At 50.3% G+C, this 19,011-nt stretch overlaps 1 protein-coding gene across 9 annotated transcripts in view; it reads left to right on the forward strand.

Annotated features, from left to right (window-relative positions):
- The window catches only part of HIVEP3 (HIVEP zinc finger 3), a 264,012-nt gene extending 247,316 nt beyond the window's left edge, over positions 1 to 16,696 (forward strand). For all 9 annotated transcript variants that reach the window (XM_085081168.1, XM_085081171.1, XM_085081169.1 and 6 more), the window contains 3 exons: positions 5,694 to 5,792; positions 11,684 to 12,753; positions 15,376 to 16,696. In XM_085081168.1, coding sequence (XP_084937294.1) covers positions 5,694 to 5,792; positions 11,684 to 12,753; positions 15,376 to 16,134 — 1,928 coding nt within the window. In that variant the 3' untranslated portion in view covers positions 16,135 to 16,696. The remainder of the gene's footprint in view (positions 1 to 5,693; positions 5,793 to 11,683; positions 12,754 to 15,375) is intronic.
- Positions 16,697 to 19,011: the final 2,315 nt, after the last annotated feature.

Here is a 19,011-nt window from a genome sequence, read left to right on the forward strand (position 1 = left end):
TAGGGCTGGAAGGAAAGGACTGGCAGTGAAATATTAACTGGGATTTTCTTTAACCAGCTCAGCCATTAAAGTCTCAGCTTCACTGGGAAATCTGCTCGTTGTTGGGGTTTGGAAATCTGCAAATCCTGGGTGACCTTCTGGAACATCAGCTTTTGGCTGGTGTAAGGGATGGTTTGATCCAGGAGGTGGCTGATGTTTTCTGGCCTGTGAGGATACAGGCTGGCTGTGCAAATTCACTCCTCTTATCTCTATGTCAATAAGGATAAAAGATAATCATCAGTTTTTTAAAAAATTGAAATCTTTTGCCCAATGAATTCTATAAATTAAAGCTTTCCTCCTCATAAAGTCTCACCTGGGGATGTTTGCTCCCCACCAAGACCTAAATCAAGGCCTGTGCATTATTTAAATCCCACATCAAACCTGTTTCAAGGATTTATTTGGGATGAAGGGTATCTGTTATGGCTGTTCTCTGGGTGTGAGTGAATCCCACAGCAACATCCCAGAATCCTGGGACGGTTTAGGCTGGAAGGAACCTTAAATCCCACCCAGTGCCATGGCAGGGACACCTCCCACTGTCCCAGGCTGCTCCAGCCTGGCCTTGGACACTGCCAGGGATCCAGGGGCAGCCACAGCTTCTCTGGGAATTCCATCCCAGCCCCTCCCCACCCTCCCAGGGAACAATTCCTTCCCAAGATCCCATCTCTCCCTGCCCTCTGGCACTGGGAAGCCATTCCCTGTGTCCTGTCCCTCCAGCCCTTGTCCCCAGTCCCTCTGCAGCTCTCCTGGAGCCCCTTTAGGCCCTGGCAGGAGCTCTGGGCTCTCCCTGGAGCTTCTCCTCTGCAGGTGAACATTCCCAGCTCTCCCAGCCTGGCTCCATGGGAGTCTCCTCCTTCCAGAGAAGTTTCTCCTCTCCTTGCAAATGATTTTCCAAGGGGAAGGTGACAATTCCCAATCCTGGAAGGCTCTGACTCTCTGTGTCACAGTGCTGCCCCAATGCTGAGCTCCTGCCCTCAGTCACTTGTTGGGTTGTTTTTTTTTTTTTTTTTTTTTTGGATGGTGCTAAATTGATGAGATTTAACAGCAGAAACAGAAATTGTGGTGCATCCCCAGCACAGCCAGGAGCATTTCCCCAGGAATTTTAATGCTTCAGCTCCCTACATTCTGCTTTAACTCTGTCACCTTGAAAATACGATAATGGCTCTTCCAAAAAAAAAAAAATTAATTTCCCTCTGGAAATTTAACTGGGAAATCACTTCTAGTCCCTATTAAGCTGCTTTAGGTGCTTTTGGAAGCCTTGAGTCTCAGCTTTCTCCAAACAACACAGGCATTTAAGCTGCTTTAAGTCCCAAATAAGACCTCACAGCATCAGGAGAGCTTAAGCAGCTGCAGCACATAGTTCTGGGCAGGCGTAATGGGAGCTCTGCTCCTCCTGGGGGTTCACAACTTCCACGAATTCCTGAGTTTTTTTTTAAATATAGCCAGTTTATTTCAAATCTGGGAATTTTTCAGTAAACAACCCCAAATGAGGGCCACTTACCTGCTCAGGGTTCAGTGAAATTCCTCTGCTATTTAAATCCAGCTTCCCTGCTGCTTTTTCTCTTGCTCCCTCCAAGATATTTTTCTGTGGTTTCCAAGGAAGCAACGCTGTGTGGTTTTCTTTCTGGTGGTTTTTTTTTCCCTTTTTTTAACTCAGGAGCCAGAACTCTGCAAGGCAACAAGTAGCTGGGAGCCTTTCCTTGCAGGACTCGGATCCAGCTTTCTCTCAGGCAAAGTGGTGTTGATTTTCCTGGAAATCTGCCGGAGGACTTGAGCATTTAATCCTGCCAGCATTAATTAAGGGGTCTGAAAAACCACAGAACTGGAGGAAGAGCCCTGATAAGATAAATATCCTTGTCCTCCAGGATGATCACTCAGCTTCTCAGCTGGTCCAAACGAGGCTCCAGATTTTAATTTCCCTCATATAATGCAGAGGGGGCAGATGAGGATCCATCCTGCTGGGTCTCCCTTCCCTAAAAGGACTCAGCACCCCAGTGTTGTTGGGATTTCTCCTGGGGTTAGGGCAGCATTTGCACCCAGAGGATCTTGGCCAGCAGCATGACCTGCTCTGAGCAGGGGGGAAGGAGAGAGAGAGACAGAGCAGAGCAGGAAGAGCTGGGAAAGGAAGGAAAATAAGGCTTGGGATTGTCACAGAAACTGCAGAAAAACAAAAACCCTCCAACTACATTTTAATGTTAGAGAGTCAAGGCATTACTTTATTATCTGGCCAGGATGTTGTTCTGGCCAGGATGTACCACAGAAATCATCTCATCCACACACAGCCCGGCTGGGCAGAGAGAATAATTCCATGATATACAGATTTTATTAGATTTTTCAGATATTTTATACAGTAAAAACACATAGAAATGCATTGGGTCAGTGTTCATTGGGCCAGAGCTGAGCAAACCCCCAGGATTCAGTTTCCCATTGGATCTGAATCTCCTCACCTCTGATGTTAATTCGATTTTTCATTCTCCAATTTCCCTCTCAGTCCTTTCCTGCCCAGATGTCTTCAGCCCTGCTGCAGGTAGCTGTTTGTAGATAGCCACTGCTGGCTGCTGATGTTCTGCTGAGAGCTCTTGATCTTTTGGGTTCCTCCAGTCTGTTGATATGTTGAGTTCATCAGACCTCACCTGGTAGAACAATGGCCTGGAGAGAAACCTAAAATTCCTTTTCTTCTGGTAAAGACAAACAGAACCCTTTGACTAAAGTTATACACAATTTTTAAACTGCTATATTTTCCAACAGGATGAGTTGGTCCTGTGGTTTGGGGTGAGTGTGTTGGCACTGGGGGCTGGCAGGGAAAGGAGCAGCACAGCCTGCCCTGCCCAGGGCCAGCCCAGGGAAGGGAAGGACAGGAGGGACACTGATGGCTCCTGGCAGAGCTCAGCAGCCCAGCAGAGGGGCAGGGAGGGCTCTGGGAACACTGCCAGGCTCCTGCAGCTCCAGGGGCACTGGGGTGTCCAGCCAGCCTCCCCTCAGACACCCGAGGTAGCCATGGTGGCCTCTGAGTGCCACTGAGGCACAGAGCCCAAAGCAGGCCCCAAACAGCTCCCTCTCCTCAGGAATTCCTGCTCTTGCCCCCTCAGGAATTCCTGCTCTTCCCTCCTCGTGTTTCCCAGGCCAGGTGCTGGTGGCACAGGGGATTTAGGGCTGCTTTAGGGGCTGGGGTGGCACCAGAACCCTGGGGATGTCCCTTCCCAGGGTGTCTCTGCCCACAGCCCACACTGCCTGGGGCTGATTCTCCCTTTGTTGCCCTCGGAGTGACTCCAGGCAGGGATTTTGCTGTGGATTTTGAGCAGGGAGAGGGCATTTCTGCCAGCCAGGCTGTGCCAGGGCTGCCCTGCTGGACAGGCAGCAGCAGCAGGGGGGATTGCAGCACACTGAGGTTGTGTTTGTGCTCCGTTTCCTTTCCAAAATGAAATTCCACTTCCATGAGGCCGCAGTTTGGACTGGCTGGAGGGTTTTTTTCCCTTTTCAGACAATGGTGATTCACTGGGAGCAGAGGTGTCCATGAGAACACACTCCTGGCTCACAGGGTGGCTTTGGGGCCACAGCAGAGATGCTGCTTTGGGGTGGAGAAAGAGAGCTCTGATCCTGAGCAAGGACTGAGCCAGGCTGGCCCCATCCCCACACCTGAGTGCTGCCCCTGGGGCTGAGGGGAGTTAAACACCAGGCTTAAAAATAATAAATCTCTCCTCTTTGGAGCTGTTTGGCTGCGTTGGAGTAATTAAACATCCCTTCAATCCACGCCCAGGTTGGGTGCCAGATACACAGGGATATAGAGTCAGCCTTTGTCTCTCGTGGTCTTTCCTGCTGGAGCTGTTCCATTTATTTTGGATCAAACGGGCTGGAATAAATAATTCATGGGCTCAGGAGGAATGAAGGTGGCAGCTGGGTGGTTGTGGCACTCTCTGAGAGGTGAGGGCACCATGGGGAATGCTCTGCTCCGGTGAATAGTGGCTTTTTTGCTCTGATATCCAGAGCACCAGCAGGAGAGGCTCAGAGAGGAACCCCATGGATTGCAGGACCTCAGCCCTCAGCTGGAGGTTGGAATAAAGTGGGAGAATTCATTTTTTTGCTCCTTTTTTTGGTGAGAAAAGCAGCCCTGGTTTTCCTCAGTGCCCTGAGGTGTCAGTGCCAGGCTGAGGGCTCACAGGGAGTGGGAATGCTCAGCCAGCACTCCTGGGAAATTCACACCAGCAGGGTTCAGGTTCCTCCTCATCATCCCCTCAGCCCAGAAATCCCTGGAAGTGTCCAAGACCAGGCTGGATGGGGCTTGGAGCAGTCTGGGATGGTGGAACAGGCTGGGCTTTAAGGTCCTGCCCAAGCCAAACCAGTCTGGGATTTTAGGAAGAGCTGTAGGAGAGGAAAAGGGAAAATGGGATGTTTTCCCTTTAATTCTCCTACCCTTTATTCTCCTGTCTGTTCCACCTGCCAGCTTCTCCCCCTCCCCTTTGTTCAGCATTTCCCTGAGCAGTACGGAGGGTTAATTAGCATCTAATTAACCTGCCTGTAATTTGGGAGGTGCAATTGCCGAGGTGCTCAGGAGTTCTCCCATCCCAGAGCAGCCCCACTGACCCCACATCCCCCTTCTCCCCTCCAGGGGCTGCTCTTCCCCTCCTGGCCCCGAGGAAGCCTTGCTGGGAGGTTTCTGAATTCCAGAGGTGTCCAAAGCTCCTCTGCTCAATTCCAGAGGTGTCCAAGGCTCCTCTGCTCAATTCCAGAGGTGTCCAAAGCTCCTCTGCTCAATTCCAGAGGTGTCCAAAGCTCCTCAGGATGCTGAGAACTCTGCCCTGGCACTTCAGGGCTTTCCAGAGCCCCTGAGCCATCCTTTTGGGGGAAAAGGGGAATTTAGGGTTTTTCCCTCTTGCTGGCAACCCAAACCCTCATTTTATTGTAGAATGCTAAAATCATTAAAGCTGGGAAAGCTCTCCAAGATCATCAAGTCCAACCAATCCCCCAGCCCTGCTGAGGCCACCACCTGTGCTCCATGTCCCCAAGTGCCACCTCCACTTGTTTTTGGGACATTTCAAGGGTGGAGCCACTCTGCCCTGTGGTGGGCAGGTGGGATGGGATGAGCTTGGAGGTGATGCCACGTTGGGATGTGATTTCTTTCCCAAATTTTTTTACCATTTTTTCTTTGCTGCGCCCTCACAGCTGAGAGCAACCCAGGCCTTTTCTTCCCCCAAGCCCAAATATATTTTTCAGATTTTTTTTTTCAGTTTTTCCAGGCTGCACAACAAGAAAAAAAAATTAAAAAGGGGAAAAAAGGAAAAGAAAAAAAAAAAAGAAAAAAAGGGGAAAAAAAGGAAAAAGGAAAAAAAAAGGAGGTGAAAAGGAAAAAAGTAGAAAAAAAGGAAAAAGAGAAAAAAGGAGGGGAAAAGGAAAAAAAGGGGAGAAAAAGGAAAAAGGGAGAAAAAAGGAAAAAGAAAAGAAAAAGGAGAAAAAGAAAAAAAGGGAAAAAGATAAAAGGGAAAAAAAGAAAAAGAAAAAAAAAAAGAAAATAAGGGGGAAAGGTAAAAAGAAAAAAAAGAAAAAAAGGAAAAAAGGAAAAATGAAAAAAAAAGTGGAAAAAAAGGGGGGGGGGAAGAAAAAAAATAAAGAAAAAGAAAATATAAAAAAAGGACCAAAATGTGTTTTCTGCTTCTTTTCAGGGAATCTGACTAAACACATGAAGTCAAAGGCCCACAGCAAAAAATGTCAGGAGCTGGGCGTGTTGGTATCTTCACTGGTGGATCTGGAAGCCGAAGAAGGTAAAACCTTTCCTTTCCTAAAGCTGCTGGGGATGCTCAGAGCAGGGCAGGACCCCCCAGACCATCCTGCCCCACATGGGAGCATTTGTTCCCCCAGGTTCCTTCTAGAAGTTTCCATGGGGTTATCCTGGGATCCTCATCCATGGGGATGTGTGAGCTTTGCTGGGGGTGATGATCCCAGAGGGTTTTTCCAGCTTTCCTGCCTCTGGTTCTGAGCCTGCCTGAGGTTTTTGGTGCTGCAGGGATGGGCAGAGCTCATGCTGCTGAGTTCTGTGTGTGCATCCCAGAAAATGGGATCTGTGGCATGGGAAGGACACTGCTGGTGTTCCAATGGTGTCTCTGCCGAGCTCTGGAAGAGCCCAGGTCTGTCCTGGATGTGTCCAAAGGCTCCGAAGCGGCAAAATGAGACCCCCAAGGATTCACTGCATGAGGCTGTGGAGCCCCACTGGGAGCACAGGCTGGAGGGTGAGAGGGAAGAAGCAGTCCTGGCAGGCTGGATTTGGATCTGGGGGATATTTGATCATTGCAAGTGCTGGATGGCAGTGTTGGGGTTCCCTTTGGTGTTCCTGCGCCAGCAATGCAGGAGGATTCATGGTTCAGGTGATATTTTTATCCTGAGAGGGATTTTCCCCAGGGATCATCTTCATCTTCTAGGGCCCTGCCCATCCTACTGATACAGGAATTCCCAAATTCCCAGTGCAAACTGGGCTGCAGCTGGAGGCCCTGCTGCCAACTGCAGGGACACAGCCTGGGGACATCCCAGGGGATCCCTTGCTCCCAGGGGTCTCTTCCATGGGTGGATGAAGGGAAATCATCCAGGCTGAGAATGATCTGGCAGATTTCTCCGTAGGGATGAGCTTGGAGGTGATGCCACATTGGGATGGGTTTCCTTTCCCTAATTTTTTACCATTTTTTGTTTGCTGCAACCTCACAGCTGAAAGCAACCCAGGCCTTTCCTTCCCCCAACCCCAACAGATGCCCCATAGACTTTTCTCCCAGTTTTTCCAGGCTGCACAGTACCTGAAATGTCCCCCAGGACCTCCTTTTGTACCCCAGAATGACAAAAAGGAAAGGAAAGGAAAGAAGGAAAGGAAAGAAGGAAAGGAAAGAGGAAAGGAAAGGAAAGGAAAGGAAAGGAAAGGAAAGGAAAGGAAAGGAAAGGAAAGGAAAGGAAAGGAAAGGAAAGGAAAGGAAAGGAAAGGAAAGGAAAGGAAAGGAAAGGAAAGGAAAGGAAAGGGATCCTTTCCTGTTCCCCCTTTTCCACAGGGCAAGGAGAGCAGTGCTGTGATATGGAGGGACATTATTCCAGGGATTTCCCATGAGATCCACCTCCCCTGCCTCACCTGCTGCTCCTTCCATCTCCTGCTGCACCAACTCTCACCAGGGTCTGCCCAAGGCTCTGTGAGTTTGGGAATGACTCTGGGCTGTGCCAAGGACATGTGGCTCTCCCAGCTGGGAATTCGCACCCTGGCTGGTGGTGTCTGCAGCTGGATTGTCCTGAGATCCTCCCAAAAAGCAGTTCCTGGGCAGGAGTGAGGTGAACCCCAACCCCCAGTCCCCATTTGCTGCTCCCATGGGCACAGAGCCCTGGTGTTTGTGTGCAGAGGATGCACAAGGGTGCCCTCGGGACAGCTGGGATCACAGCAAGTTCCCTTTCTTCCCTCCCAGCTTCTCTCCCACCTGGTTAAAGCCAGCAAAGGACTTCTGCTGGAGATGGGAATATTCTGCTCCATCAGACCCATTGCTCACAAATGTCAAGGGAATACTGAATGCAGCAGTGAGAAAATAGGCCGAAAATGGGATTTTGTCCTCTGATGGTTGGGGCTGTTTGGATGGATGAGAAAATAACCCAGGCATGGCAGAAAGGTGCCTGAGAAATCTGAGATCCCAGCTGTGATCACAGAGTTCTCAGAGTCACAAAGAGTCCTCCCCTGTGTCCTCTCTCTTCTTTGCAAAGAGGCTCACAACAAGAACTGAAAGGACTGTTTTAATATAATAATAATAATAATAATAATAATAATAATAATAATAATAAAAACCCCCACAACTTCCATGTGACACAAAGCAGCCCAGGGAGGTTGCTGTGCTTTCCTTCGGGGGCAGGCAGGCGGGGAGGGAGCAGCAGTTCCTAAAACTCCCTGGATTATTTTAAACCGGGCTTGTGTTTCACTTGATTGTTTGTATTTCTATTTAAGGGGCAACAGAAAGCAAGGGGTGTTACTATAAAAGGAGATTGGAGTAGAATTCCTCACTCCTGCCTGGGCTGGGCTGGGTGGGATGGCACCAGCTGGGGAGGATAAATAACACATGGAGTGAAATGCAACCTCAGACAAAGCTGTCAGCAGGATTCATTCCCACTGATTCCCTCTCTCCTTCCTCCCTCCCTGTCCTGCCCTTTCTGTCCCCGTGAGCTCAGCCAGATGAATTTTGGGAGCCTGGGCTGAGGCCTGAGCTCTGTCCCAGCCGGCAGGGATGGTGTCAGACGGCCAGAGCAGAGCCCTGGACTCACTGGAATGTTTCCCTTGCTGGAATTTGGGGTGCCAAACACAAACAGCTCCTGAAGTTGGGTCTGGCTTCCCTTCACTCCTGACCCCTGACATTGCTCTGTCCTAGGAAGGAGAGCAGCAGGACCAGGCACAGCTCCTGTCTGTCCCCAAACCCCAAAACCAGACTCAGGCCTGGCTCCGAGCTCTGCCAGTGAACACATTCCTTTTCCAAGCAGGAAATCTGCACGGCTCAGCCTACAGCTGGGAGTTTGGAATAATATTTGTTCTGAGCTCAGTTCCTCTGGGAGTTTGCAAACAGCCTGGGCCCAGCAGCCCCCGGCAGTGTGGAGGATTTCACAATGTGAGCCAGAATCCCTCTCTGTGGAGAGCTGCTGGGAGAGCTCTGCCTGCAGGGAACATCCAGGGATATTCTGAACAGGGATGAGATGCTCCTTTCCATTCCCAGTTTCAGGCAAACTCTTGGATGGATAATCAGCCATGGGAAAATCCGTGTGGCTGGGAATGCCAAGCACTCTGTGAGCAGTTATTTGTGAGGCCCTGGCATTCAAAATAAACAGAATTTGACTTTTTAGTCCATCACAGCCACTTCGTGCTGTGTCCCCTCGGCAGCCACCCTGGCTGCTGCAGGCAGGAATGCCTTAAAGCCTAGAAAATAAAACCCTAGAAAACAAAAAACACCTCATTTTCAGGATAATATTCATATAGGAGGTAATAAAAAGGTTGGTCTTTATCAGAGGCCTCCTGGGGCAGATGTGGAAAATGTCCACAAAATTCCACCCCCCACAGGGTGAGTTTTATAGGTTTAGCAAATTGGCATATTTGACAAAAAGCACCCAATAGGTACATAAGAGGTGAGGTGATTTCCCCCTCTGCAGATCCTCCCCTCTCAGATAAAAACTGAACTTTGTGGATGAAAATGTGTCTCAAAGAGCTGCTCTCAACCTCAGTAGCCAGGGAGAGCCAAGACAGGGTAGGGCCTTGGAGTGAGGTTTGTGTTTCTGCCTAGGGAAAGGGTATGGAAAATGACTGGGAAAAGTGGTCACTAACAAATATATGTGCAAGGAATACAGGGAATATAGAAAAGAAAAGAAAAAGAAGGCAAAAATCAATCTGGCATCGCAGGAAGCTGAACTTTGTCAATGAAATTGTGTCTCAAAGAGCTGCTCTCAACCTCGTTAGCCAGGGACAACCAAGACAGGGTAGGGCTTTGGAATGAGTTTTGTGTTTCTGCCTAGGGAAAGGGTATGGAAATCAACTGGGAAAAGTAGCCACTAATACTATAATAGGCTACAAATACTAGGAATACAGAGAATATAGAAACAAAAAAGGCCAAAATCAAATTGGCACCACAGGTGTGGCCCAGCTGAGCTCCCTTGCTGTCCCCTGCAGACAGATGAGCTCTGCATGGAGCAGCTCCAGCTCAGGGAGCAGCAGTGGCCCAGGCTGACCCACGGGGACAGAGCCAGCAGGGCTGCGATTTGTCACAGCCAGGTGTCCCCAGCAGCCGGGATCCCCTCCAGAGCTGCATCCCAGCGAGTCCCAGCAGCTCTGCTCCATGCTCTGGGAGCCTGCAACAGGCACAGCTGGACATTTCTCATTCAAATCCACAGTTAACTTGTAATTTTCACTTAAAACAACAAAAAACCCCAAAAGAACAATTAAACAGAAAAAAAAAAAGAACGAAAAAGAAACAAAACCCCCAAAAAATCAAAAACAAACAAAACCACCAAAAAAACCCAAACCAAAACAAACCAAAAAAAAAAATCCCAAACAAACAAAAAAGTCTCTATATCAAATCAACAAATAACATCAAAATAACATCACAATACAAGACAAAAAGACAAATTACTCCAAATCCACCCCTCAGCCCTTCACTACAACACACACTTCCAGCCATCATTCTACTTCAAAATCCGATTTGCTGCTTGTTTTGCCCCTGGGGAGCAGGGCACCCGCAGCCCTGGCGGTGTGGTTCTGCTGAGCTGCAGTGACATCCAGTGGTTGTTCCCGACGGACCTTTCCAGCTGCTAGGAGCTCTGCACATCTGGCAGGGCAAAAGCAGATTTTTCTCTGCGCGTTGAAAGCTCAGCACTCAGCTCAGCAAGCTCCCGCTGGCCCTTCAAGAAGAAGGAAGATGTATTTTAAGCTGCAGAAATATTTAAAATCCTTCTGAATTTGCTTTTTCTGTCCTCCCTGCTGTGATTTGCAAAGCATCCCCGTGCAAGGCCTTCCACACACAGCACCCAACCCTCTGCCCAAAGGAGCATCTGAACCACAGCTGGGATTTATCCAAGAAAGGGAAAACCCACTGAGGTTCCTTCCACCCTGCTGTTTGAATTTAGCAAAAGTCTTGCCTTGCTGATGTTTATCTGTGGTGAAATCCAGGCAGGAAAAGGCCCAACCTGTGGAGTTCGGAGCTTTGGCAGCTGTGGATATTCTGGAGTCACCAGACTGTTATTATTATTGTGACAAATAATCATCAAACCCTTCTGAAGCATGAAGGTACTGCTGTTCTCAGCTATTTAAGGGGTTTTTTTGGCATTTTAGAGCAAATAAAAGAGTGTGGCAGGGGCCCAGCAGGGACTGAGCTGCCTGTGCTGGCAGCTGGAACTGGAACTGGGATAGACTGGGATTCACTGGGATCTTCTGGATCATCACAGTGGAGTTGGCACAGATGATGTCTGCTAGGCTTACCTGAAACAGAGGCTAGACAAAATTAGGAGAATAAAAAGCAGATTAATTTATTAAACACCTTTAAGGTGCATTTAGGGCAGACAAAGCCTACTGGAGAGGCTACACCCAAAATTGATGCCAGGTCACGGGGTTTTCATATTTTATAAGTTTTGTCCATTTGCATATTGAGCTTTAATCCTCCAATTACAGCTTGAGGTGATGATGTCAATTACTCCAAGTTTGCTCCCCAAATTCATTGTTGTTTACATATTTTGGGGTTCTGAGACAGCCAAATGTCCTTGGATTTTCCAACTGTTTTGTATAAAAATGCTGGGAACAGCAGCTTTAGCACCCTGTATGGAGTCCAGATTTATACACTAAAATTACAGATAAACGAAAAATACAAAAGCCAAAATCCTAAGGCATCACAGAGGGCAAAGCTGCAGATTCAAAGCAGGAGGTGATCAGCCCTGGGAAGCAGCAGGGCTCTCTCTCCTCTTGTGCCCTTCGAGCTCATGAGCAGATTTATCACAGAAATAAACCCTGAACATGTGTTTTGTGAGCAGATTTCACACCAAAATAGCCCCTTACATGTGTTTTCTGAGCAGCTCTAACACAAAAATAACCCGAGAGTGTGTTTTGCGAGCAGATTTAGCAAAACCCATCCGCTGAGCGTGTGTTTCACAGCCTGTGCTCTCTGTTTGCCCCCAGGAACCAGTGAAGACCTTTTCCAGGACTCTGAGGGGCGGGAGGGATCTGAGCCCATCGAGGAGCACCAGTTTTCAGACCTCGAGGAATCTGACGACGACGACGACAACGAGGACGAGGAAGACGAGGAGGAGGAGGAGAGCCAGGACGAGCCAACCCCGCGGCTGCCCGAGGGCAAACTCAGCCCCGTCCTGCCGCGCTCCTCGGGGGGCTCCCCGTCCTCTCGAGAGGAGGGCATTGAACCAGCACCATCCACAGCTCGAGAAACTGCTCCTAGCCCCTCGAAAGCAGGGGAAGAAGGCCAGCAGGCCTCCTCCTCCTCCTCCTCAGGGCTGGAGAGCAAGTGGTCGGCAGACAGCAGTGACATTGCTGTGTGCCACAGCTTCTTGAGCCTCCACAGACCGGCTTTGACCTCCACCGAGCACTTGGCCTCTGCTGAGAGAGAGTCTGTCACCAGGTCACCCATGTCCCTGGCCATGGACCTGTCGACCTCCAAAGACACCTCCCCCAGAAGGAGGTGGTCCCCGAGCCAGGAGGGTGGCAGAGGGGGTGGCAGCAGCAGACCAGTGCTAGCCAGGAAGCACTTACTGACCAAAAACGAAACTTCCCCCAAACGCTTCTCCCCCACGGCGGAGCTGTCCCCCCTGAGGTGCCTGTCCCCGGGGAGGGGACTGTCCCCCTGCCAGCGCCTCTCCCCCAGGAGGGAGGCCTCTCCCCTGAGGTGTGTGTCCCCGAGGCTGGAGCTGTCGCCCAGCAGGCACCTGTCCCCCCGCAGGGAGCTGTCCCCGAGGACACCCCTGCCGGCAGAAGGAGAAGTGTCCCCTGCCAGGCACTCGTCGCCCAGCAGAGAGATGGCATCGCTGAGGTACTTCTCCCTGAAGAAAGTCTTGTCTCCAGGCTGCTTGGAGCTGGCCAGGTATCCATCCCCTGGCAAAGAGGACTTGCCTGGCACGAGCAAAGCAGCAGAGGACAAAGTTCCAAGCTCATATCAAGCCCAGCCCGGGATATTCTCTTCGATGCCTCTACCTCACAGGTTCTTTGGCAAAAACTTACAGCTCTACGAGTCCAAGCTGGTAAGTGCAGTGCCCTCCTGCCCTCTGCTCCCCTCAGGTGTTCTCTGATGTGGTTTGGGTCAAGGTTGTGATGCAGAAGTGCACAGGGACTCTGTGACCAATGTCACAGAGGAAAGGGTCAGAGGACAGCAGTGGCCTTTGCACCCATTTGGGTCTTACCCTTCTCAGTCGGAGAGAAATAAAGTTCTCCCTTCTCCAAGGGGTTATTCCCACTCCTGAGCCAGCCAGTCCTGCTGCGACAATCAGCAAGGACAACCTCTTCATGATGAATTGTCACTAAGAGCCTTTTTGCTCCCAGGAATTTCATTGCCATCCCTGAGCTTTCCCCAGCCAGGGTGGAACTGTGACTATTTGCCATTGCTCGGTGACCTGAGCCCTGGGCTGTGTCCACCCCAGCCAGCTCTGCTGGGCGAACTGCTGAGAAATGCTTGTTGGAATTCTCTGATTCCATCTCAAAAAACACAGAGAGAGTTTGCCCCTGGGTCCAGAACATTATTTCACCTCTCTGAAATAGGGATTCAGACAAACCCAATCCTGCAGGTGAAAGGAACTCGCCTGTTCCCCCAGCTCTGCAGGCACGTTCTGTGTGGGGTTTGGTGGAATATTTCCCAGGATATTTCCCATTCCCGCTGCAGTGCCTGGCTCTGCTGTCAGTTGTGTGATGAGCTGAGATCCCCTTGCTGTGGGGAGAGACCTCAGCCCTCAGGGGCTGCAGTGAGGAGGGAGAGACCTTCGAGAGGCCCTGCCCCCCCAGGTGCTGAGCCAGGGCTTCTCCAGACCTTCCTCCCATGCCATGACAATCTTCTGTCCTGTGTTGCCTCCTTCCTTCTCCTTTCACTCTTTGTCTCACCTTCTCAGAGACTGTCCTTTAGTTTAGGTCCAAGCTTTGGCTTCCTGTAATGCTATTTCCCTTTCCTGTCAATTCACTTCTCGTGGTGAATCTCAGGGCTCTGAAAAAGCCCATCCTTCATCTCTTCTGTCAGGATAACTTCCTGCTGCCTCTCCTTGGAGCAAATCCCCTCAGCTCCCAAATCCACAGCAGGAGATGATGTTTTACTCCCTGCTTGTCTGCCATCCCCACCTGTGTTCACATTCACCCTTTGGCTTCCTTTTCCTGCTCCTTTTCTGCACCCAGAGCCACCACGGTGGGTTTTCCGTGTTCCTCCAAACCAACAACCTGAACGGGAAATTTCCCATTTATCAGCACGATAGACATCTGGGCCTTCATTGCAAAATTAACATTCCTGGTGAGGCCACAAGAGACAGAAGGACCAGAGGAGGATTTATCAAATGGAACTTGAAGATGATCTTAGCTCAGTTTCTGTGTCAGGCTCTCTGCCAAATCTCACCACGACCATCTCTCCTCCCACTGGCCCTTGCTTGGGGCAGTCTCTCCTCGTGGTGATTGTTGCACCACTGAAGGAATTTGTTTGGGGTTTCCCAGCATCCCTGAAGTGATTTAGCCAAGACTTCCTGTGGATAAGTGACATTTAGCAGTGGTTGGGCTTGTCACTGCTGACCCAGCACACACTGCCTTTGGTGGCTCTTCCTTTTTCTCTTGTCTGTTCTCTCTTCCTGCCCTCCTCTGCTGCCTCTTCACAGACACCCAGCTCACAGGCTCAGCAAATTATTCCCCATAATCCTACAAAGAAATGTGCCCTCCAGTGGTCCCTCCCACTTTAACCCCATCTAAATGGAAAGTTGAGTTCAGTTTCGGTTTTCCTCTTCTCGGGAGCCCTGCGCAGGGGTTTAGTTCTAACCTCATCACTAATTAATCCCTTTCTGTTTAGCCACATATCTCTCCATGATGTACGTTAGGAAACTATGGGAAGCACCGGGAGAGAAAGAGGAAAAGGTAAAATGTAGGGTCTGAACCCTTGATTTGTACCGAGCACCCCATGAGGGTGGTGGTGGGGATCCACTGCTGGAGCTGATGCCACCTCTCACCGGGAGCATCCCTGCACTCAGCAGCTGGAAGGGTGCAATCCTGCCTCAGGAAAATACAATAAAAATGAATAAATAGCAGCATTCTGGGCTCTCGGGGACCTCCTGCGCTGTCAGGGATCCAGAGCAGCTCAGCTGGCAGCAAACACTGGTGTCCTCTGCCAGGGCTGCAGAGGCAGCTCTGAGAGCAGGACAAGGGGTGATGGTTTGAAACTGAAAGAGGGGAGATGGAGGAAATTTCTGACTGTGAGGGTGGGGAGGCCCTGGCAAAGATTCCCAGAGAAACTGTGACTGCCCCAGGATCCCTGGCAGTGTCCAAGGCCAGGCTGGACAGGGCTTGGAGCAATCTGGGACAGTGGAAGGTGTCCCTGCCTATGGCAGGGGTGGGATGAGATGACCTTTAACGGTCCCTCCCAACCCAACCTCTCACAGAGATCCAGGCCTAACCCAAATCCCTGCTCTGTGCCCCAACACACCAGGGGCACATTTGTCCCCAAACGCTGCGGGGTTGTGCTGCTCCTCACCTTCAAGGTTTGGAGCTGCACATCTCCCCGGGTCGCTTGACCTCCCTCAGAGCAGAATAAACCACTAACCCCAGTCCTCGCAGTGCCACCAGAGCTGCCAACCACGTCACTCGCGTGCCACACTGACCCGGCTCTTTCTTTTCCCCCGGCACAGAAGCTGGAACCCCGCAGCCCACCCTGCTCCCCGGCCAGCCCGCAGTGCCCCCGGCCCTTGGCTGCCCCTCACGACCCGCACAGCCCCGGCCGAGGGGAGGAGAATGTCTTCAGCCACCTCCCGCTGCACTCGCAGCAGCTGGCCAGGACCCCGTACCCCATGATCCCCATCGGGGGCATCCAGATGGTGCAGCCGCGGCCCAGCGCCCACCCCGGCCTGGTGCCAGTGACCCTGCCGGCCGGACACTTCGCCCAGCTCGGCCGGGCTGCCCGGAGGGACGAGGAGCCCCCGACCCCTCCGGAACCATCGTCGGCGTCCGTGTCGCCCGTGGCCAAGGTGTCCAAGTTCGCCCTGTCCCCGGAGCAGGCGGAGGAGCAGCCGAGGACTAGCGATGTCCGGCAGGAGCAGGAGCGGCGAGGAGCCCCGGCTGAGCCCAGCCCGGCAGAGCAGCCCCCGCTGTCCCCCCGCAGCCCCAGCGCCACCCCGGACCCTCCTGCGGAGCCCTCGGCCGGCAGGGATGATCCCCCCGGAGCCACGGGCCAGCAGCCATCGGGCCAGCAGCCATCGGGCCAGCAGCCATCGGGCAGCTCGAGCAGCCCCCCGGAGCCAGCCTGCACCTTCATCTCAGCCGCGCCCTCGGCGGACAGCAGCCCCCCAGGACCCCCCCAGGCCAGCCCCAGCCTCAGCGCAGCTCCCGCAGCAGCAACATCCCCGCCGAGCCCGGCAGGAGCAGCCCGCAGCCCCAGCGCCCCGATTTAGGGCACATCCCACCCCGCTGGATGGAAACACGGGGAGTTCCCAAAGCCTCCGCCAGCTGTTCCACCTTTAGGCTTCCTCTGTAAAATCAGCAGACGTTTTCAACACTATTTCCTTTAGTATAATCATAAGAAGCACTCTAGTGAATGACCAAACCCATGGAAAAATTCCTGGTTTTTTCTTTGTCCCAGTCTGGTATTATCTCCACATGTATGCAGTTACTTGTGCCTTTTTCTATACCTTTTGTTGCTTGAAATGTACAAAACTGTTTGAGGCTGTGAATATTTTTTTAGAGTTTTTTGGAAAGGGGGTTTGTTAGACCTTGTCTTTTTTGCCATTGAGGTGTGCGTAATCCTGGGCCTGAGAGATGCAGAAAGGAAAGGGTTAAGCGTTTTAAAGAGGAAGACGATGCACTGAAAACAAAAGCAAAACAGAAAAAAAACTTTTTTTTTATATTGATTAAATGATTAAAAAAAAAAAAAAAGAAAAAAAACCCAAACCCTTGCTCCTGTGTACAGAAGTTTATGATTCATATTTATTACATGCTTTATTTAATTCTTGCAAAGTGCTTGGGTTTTTTGTTTTGGTTATTTTTTTCCTCGCATCCCTATGGTTGTGCTTTAAACAGTTGAAACTGCTTTACATTTGAAAAAAAAAAAACAAAAAAAGTGTTTACCCTGACCTTGTGACTGAAAGTAGCACTTCCTCGAGGAGGGGAGGTTTGCCGGCAGGGAGAGAAATTGTCCCTCGAAAAGAGGAAAACGAACCGCGGGCACCCCTCCCTCCTGCAGAACCCAGCAAAGCACTTTTCTAAAAAAAACGGACAAAAAAAAAAGGGAAAAAAAAGGAAAAAAAAAAAAAAAGGAAAAAAAATAATGTTCTTCTTCAAAGATTTACCTGCGAGAAGGTAGGAATGTATGGAATGTAGAGCCCGTGCCAGGAAGGGTCTCTCGCTGGACGAGCCTCCTGCTTTGCTTTAATCCTCCCGCAAAGCCCTGCCGTGCCTGAGCCCTCTGGGGCTGGGGGAGCCTCCAACCCCTCCCTGCATTCCGGGCGGGAGAAATTCAGCCATGAAACCCTTTCTCCCCCCGGCATTTTTGAGTTGTGGACATGCTGCCCTCACCCTATCCCATTGATCCCATCCCATCCCATCCCATCCCACTGATCCCATTGATCCCATCCCATCCCATTGATCCAATCCCATCCCACTGATCCCATCCCATCCCATTGATCCAATCCCATCCCATCCCATCCCACTGATCCCATCCCATCCCATTGATCCAATCCCATCCCATCCCATCCCATTGATCCTATTGATCCCATTGATCCCATTGATCCCATTGATCCCATCCCATCCATCCCATCCAATCCCATCCCATTGATCCCATCCCATCCATCCCATCCCACTGATCCCATCCCATCCCATCCCATTGATCCCATCCCATCCCATCCCATCCCACCCCATCCCATCCATCCCACTATCCCATCCATCCCACTATCCCCTTATCCCACCCCGAGCTCAATCCTGGCCGCTTTGGCCCCGCTGAGCTCCAGGGATGCAGGAGGGCTCTGGGCTCTGCTGGGACTCCCCGCTGGCTCTGCCTCTTCTTCTCCCCTTTATTTATTTATCCCAGCAGGACATCCCCAGCTCAGCCCTTCCGGTGCACGAGGGCCCCATTTTGGGGTGTTTTGGAGTGTTTTTGGGAGATAAAAAAGCGATGCTGAGCGGTGAATGCTTGCAGAATCAGCTCGTGATGCATGCGCAGCAGCTTTTTCCAGAGCAGATGTTTCGGGATGAGCACCCCTGGCAGAGCAAAGGCCTCAACTGCCAATGAACCCAATACCAAATCCAGAGCAACCCCGACAGAGCTGCTCCTCTGTCACACCTTTTTAAACCACAAAGCTTCGAGCCGTTTGCCCCAGCAGGTTCTTTACTACTTCAGAGGGTTTTCTGGTCTATGGAAATCTGTACAAACCTCTTTTTTGTTTTGTTTTGTTTTTTTTTTTATTTTAACAAAAAAAAAAAAGAAAAAAAAAGAAAAAATATATAAATATTTAACCAGTGGACCAGTTCTTTCTTCTTTCAGAGCTGTTCCAGTTTATCGGGTACGTAATACACTTTTTAAAAAAAATATATAAAAATACAAAAAAAAATTAATTTAAAGGAATCAAATAAAACCCTGAATGAAAACATATTTCCTTGCCAGACTTGATGAGCTACGAACTGTTCCCGTTTCACGGGCAAAGAATAGAATTTTTTTAATAATCTTCTCTTTTTTTCTTTTTCTTTTTTTTTTTCTTTTTTTTTTTTTTTGGCTCTTCTTGTAAAGGGAATTAAGTACGAAAAAAAAAAGATATCATGGAAATACCATTAAGGCTGTGACACTGACCAAAATAACATCCAGACCCCCTTTACCCCCTAATTAGCACTTTGATCAGGTTTCCCTTTTTCCCATCGCCCCCTTTTTGGCCCCAAGCCTGGAAGCTGCAGGGGCTGGAGCTCGGCTGTTGCCTCGAGCTCTTCAGCACCAGCTTAAGCCCCACTCAGGCTTTAAGTGCGTGCTTAAAACGTGCTTAAAACGTCCTTAAAATGTGCTTAAAATGTGCTTAATCCCGGGCTGAGTGGGAGTGGAGTGCTCGGCCAGGGCTGGTGTGAGCATCCCTGGGAAACATCCACAAAATCGAGTGAATTCCCCCATTCCTGCCACTTTTTGCCTCTTGTCACACTCTTAACTTGATCCAAGGTACCTTTTTGTAGTTAATTATATATATATATATATTCACACACACACACGCACATATATATATATATATAAATTGTACATAAAGACAAATACAGCAGTTGTGCACTCAGCGTTCTGATTTTTGGTGCATTTGCCA

The sequence above is a fragment of the Lichenostomus cassidix genome, chromosome 23, assembly GCF_008360975.1.
Source record: "Lichenostomus cassidix isolate B80296 chromosome 23, HeHo_3.0, whole genome shotgun sequence".
Taxonomy (NCBI): domain Eukaryota; kingdom Metazoa; phylum Chordata; class Aves; order Passeriformes; family Meliphagidae; genus Lichenostomus; species Lichenostomus cassidix.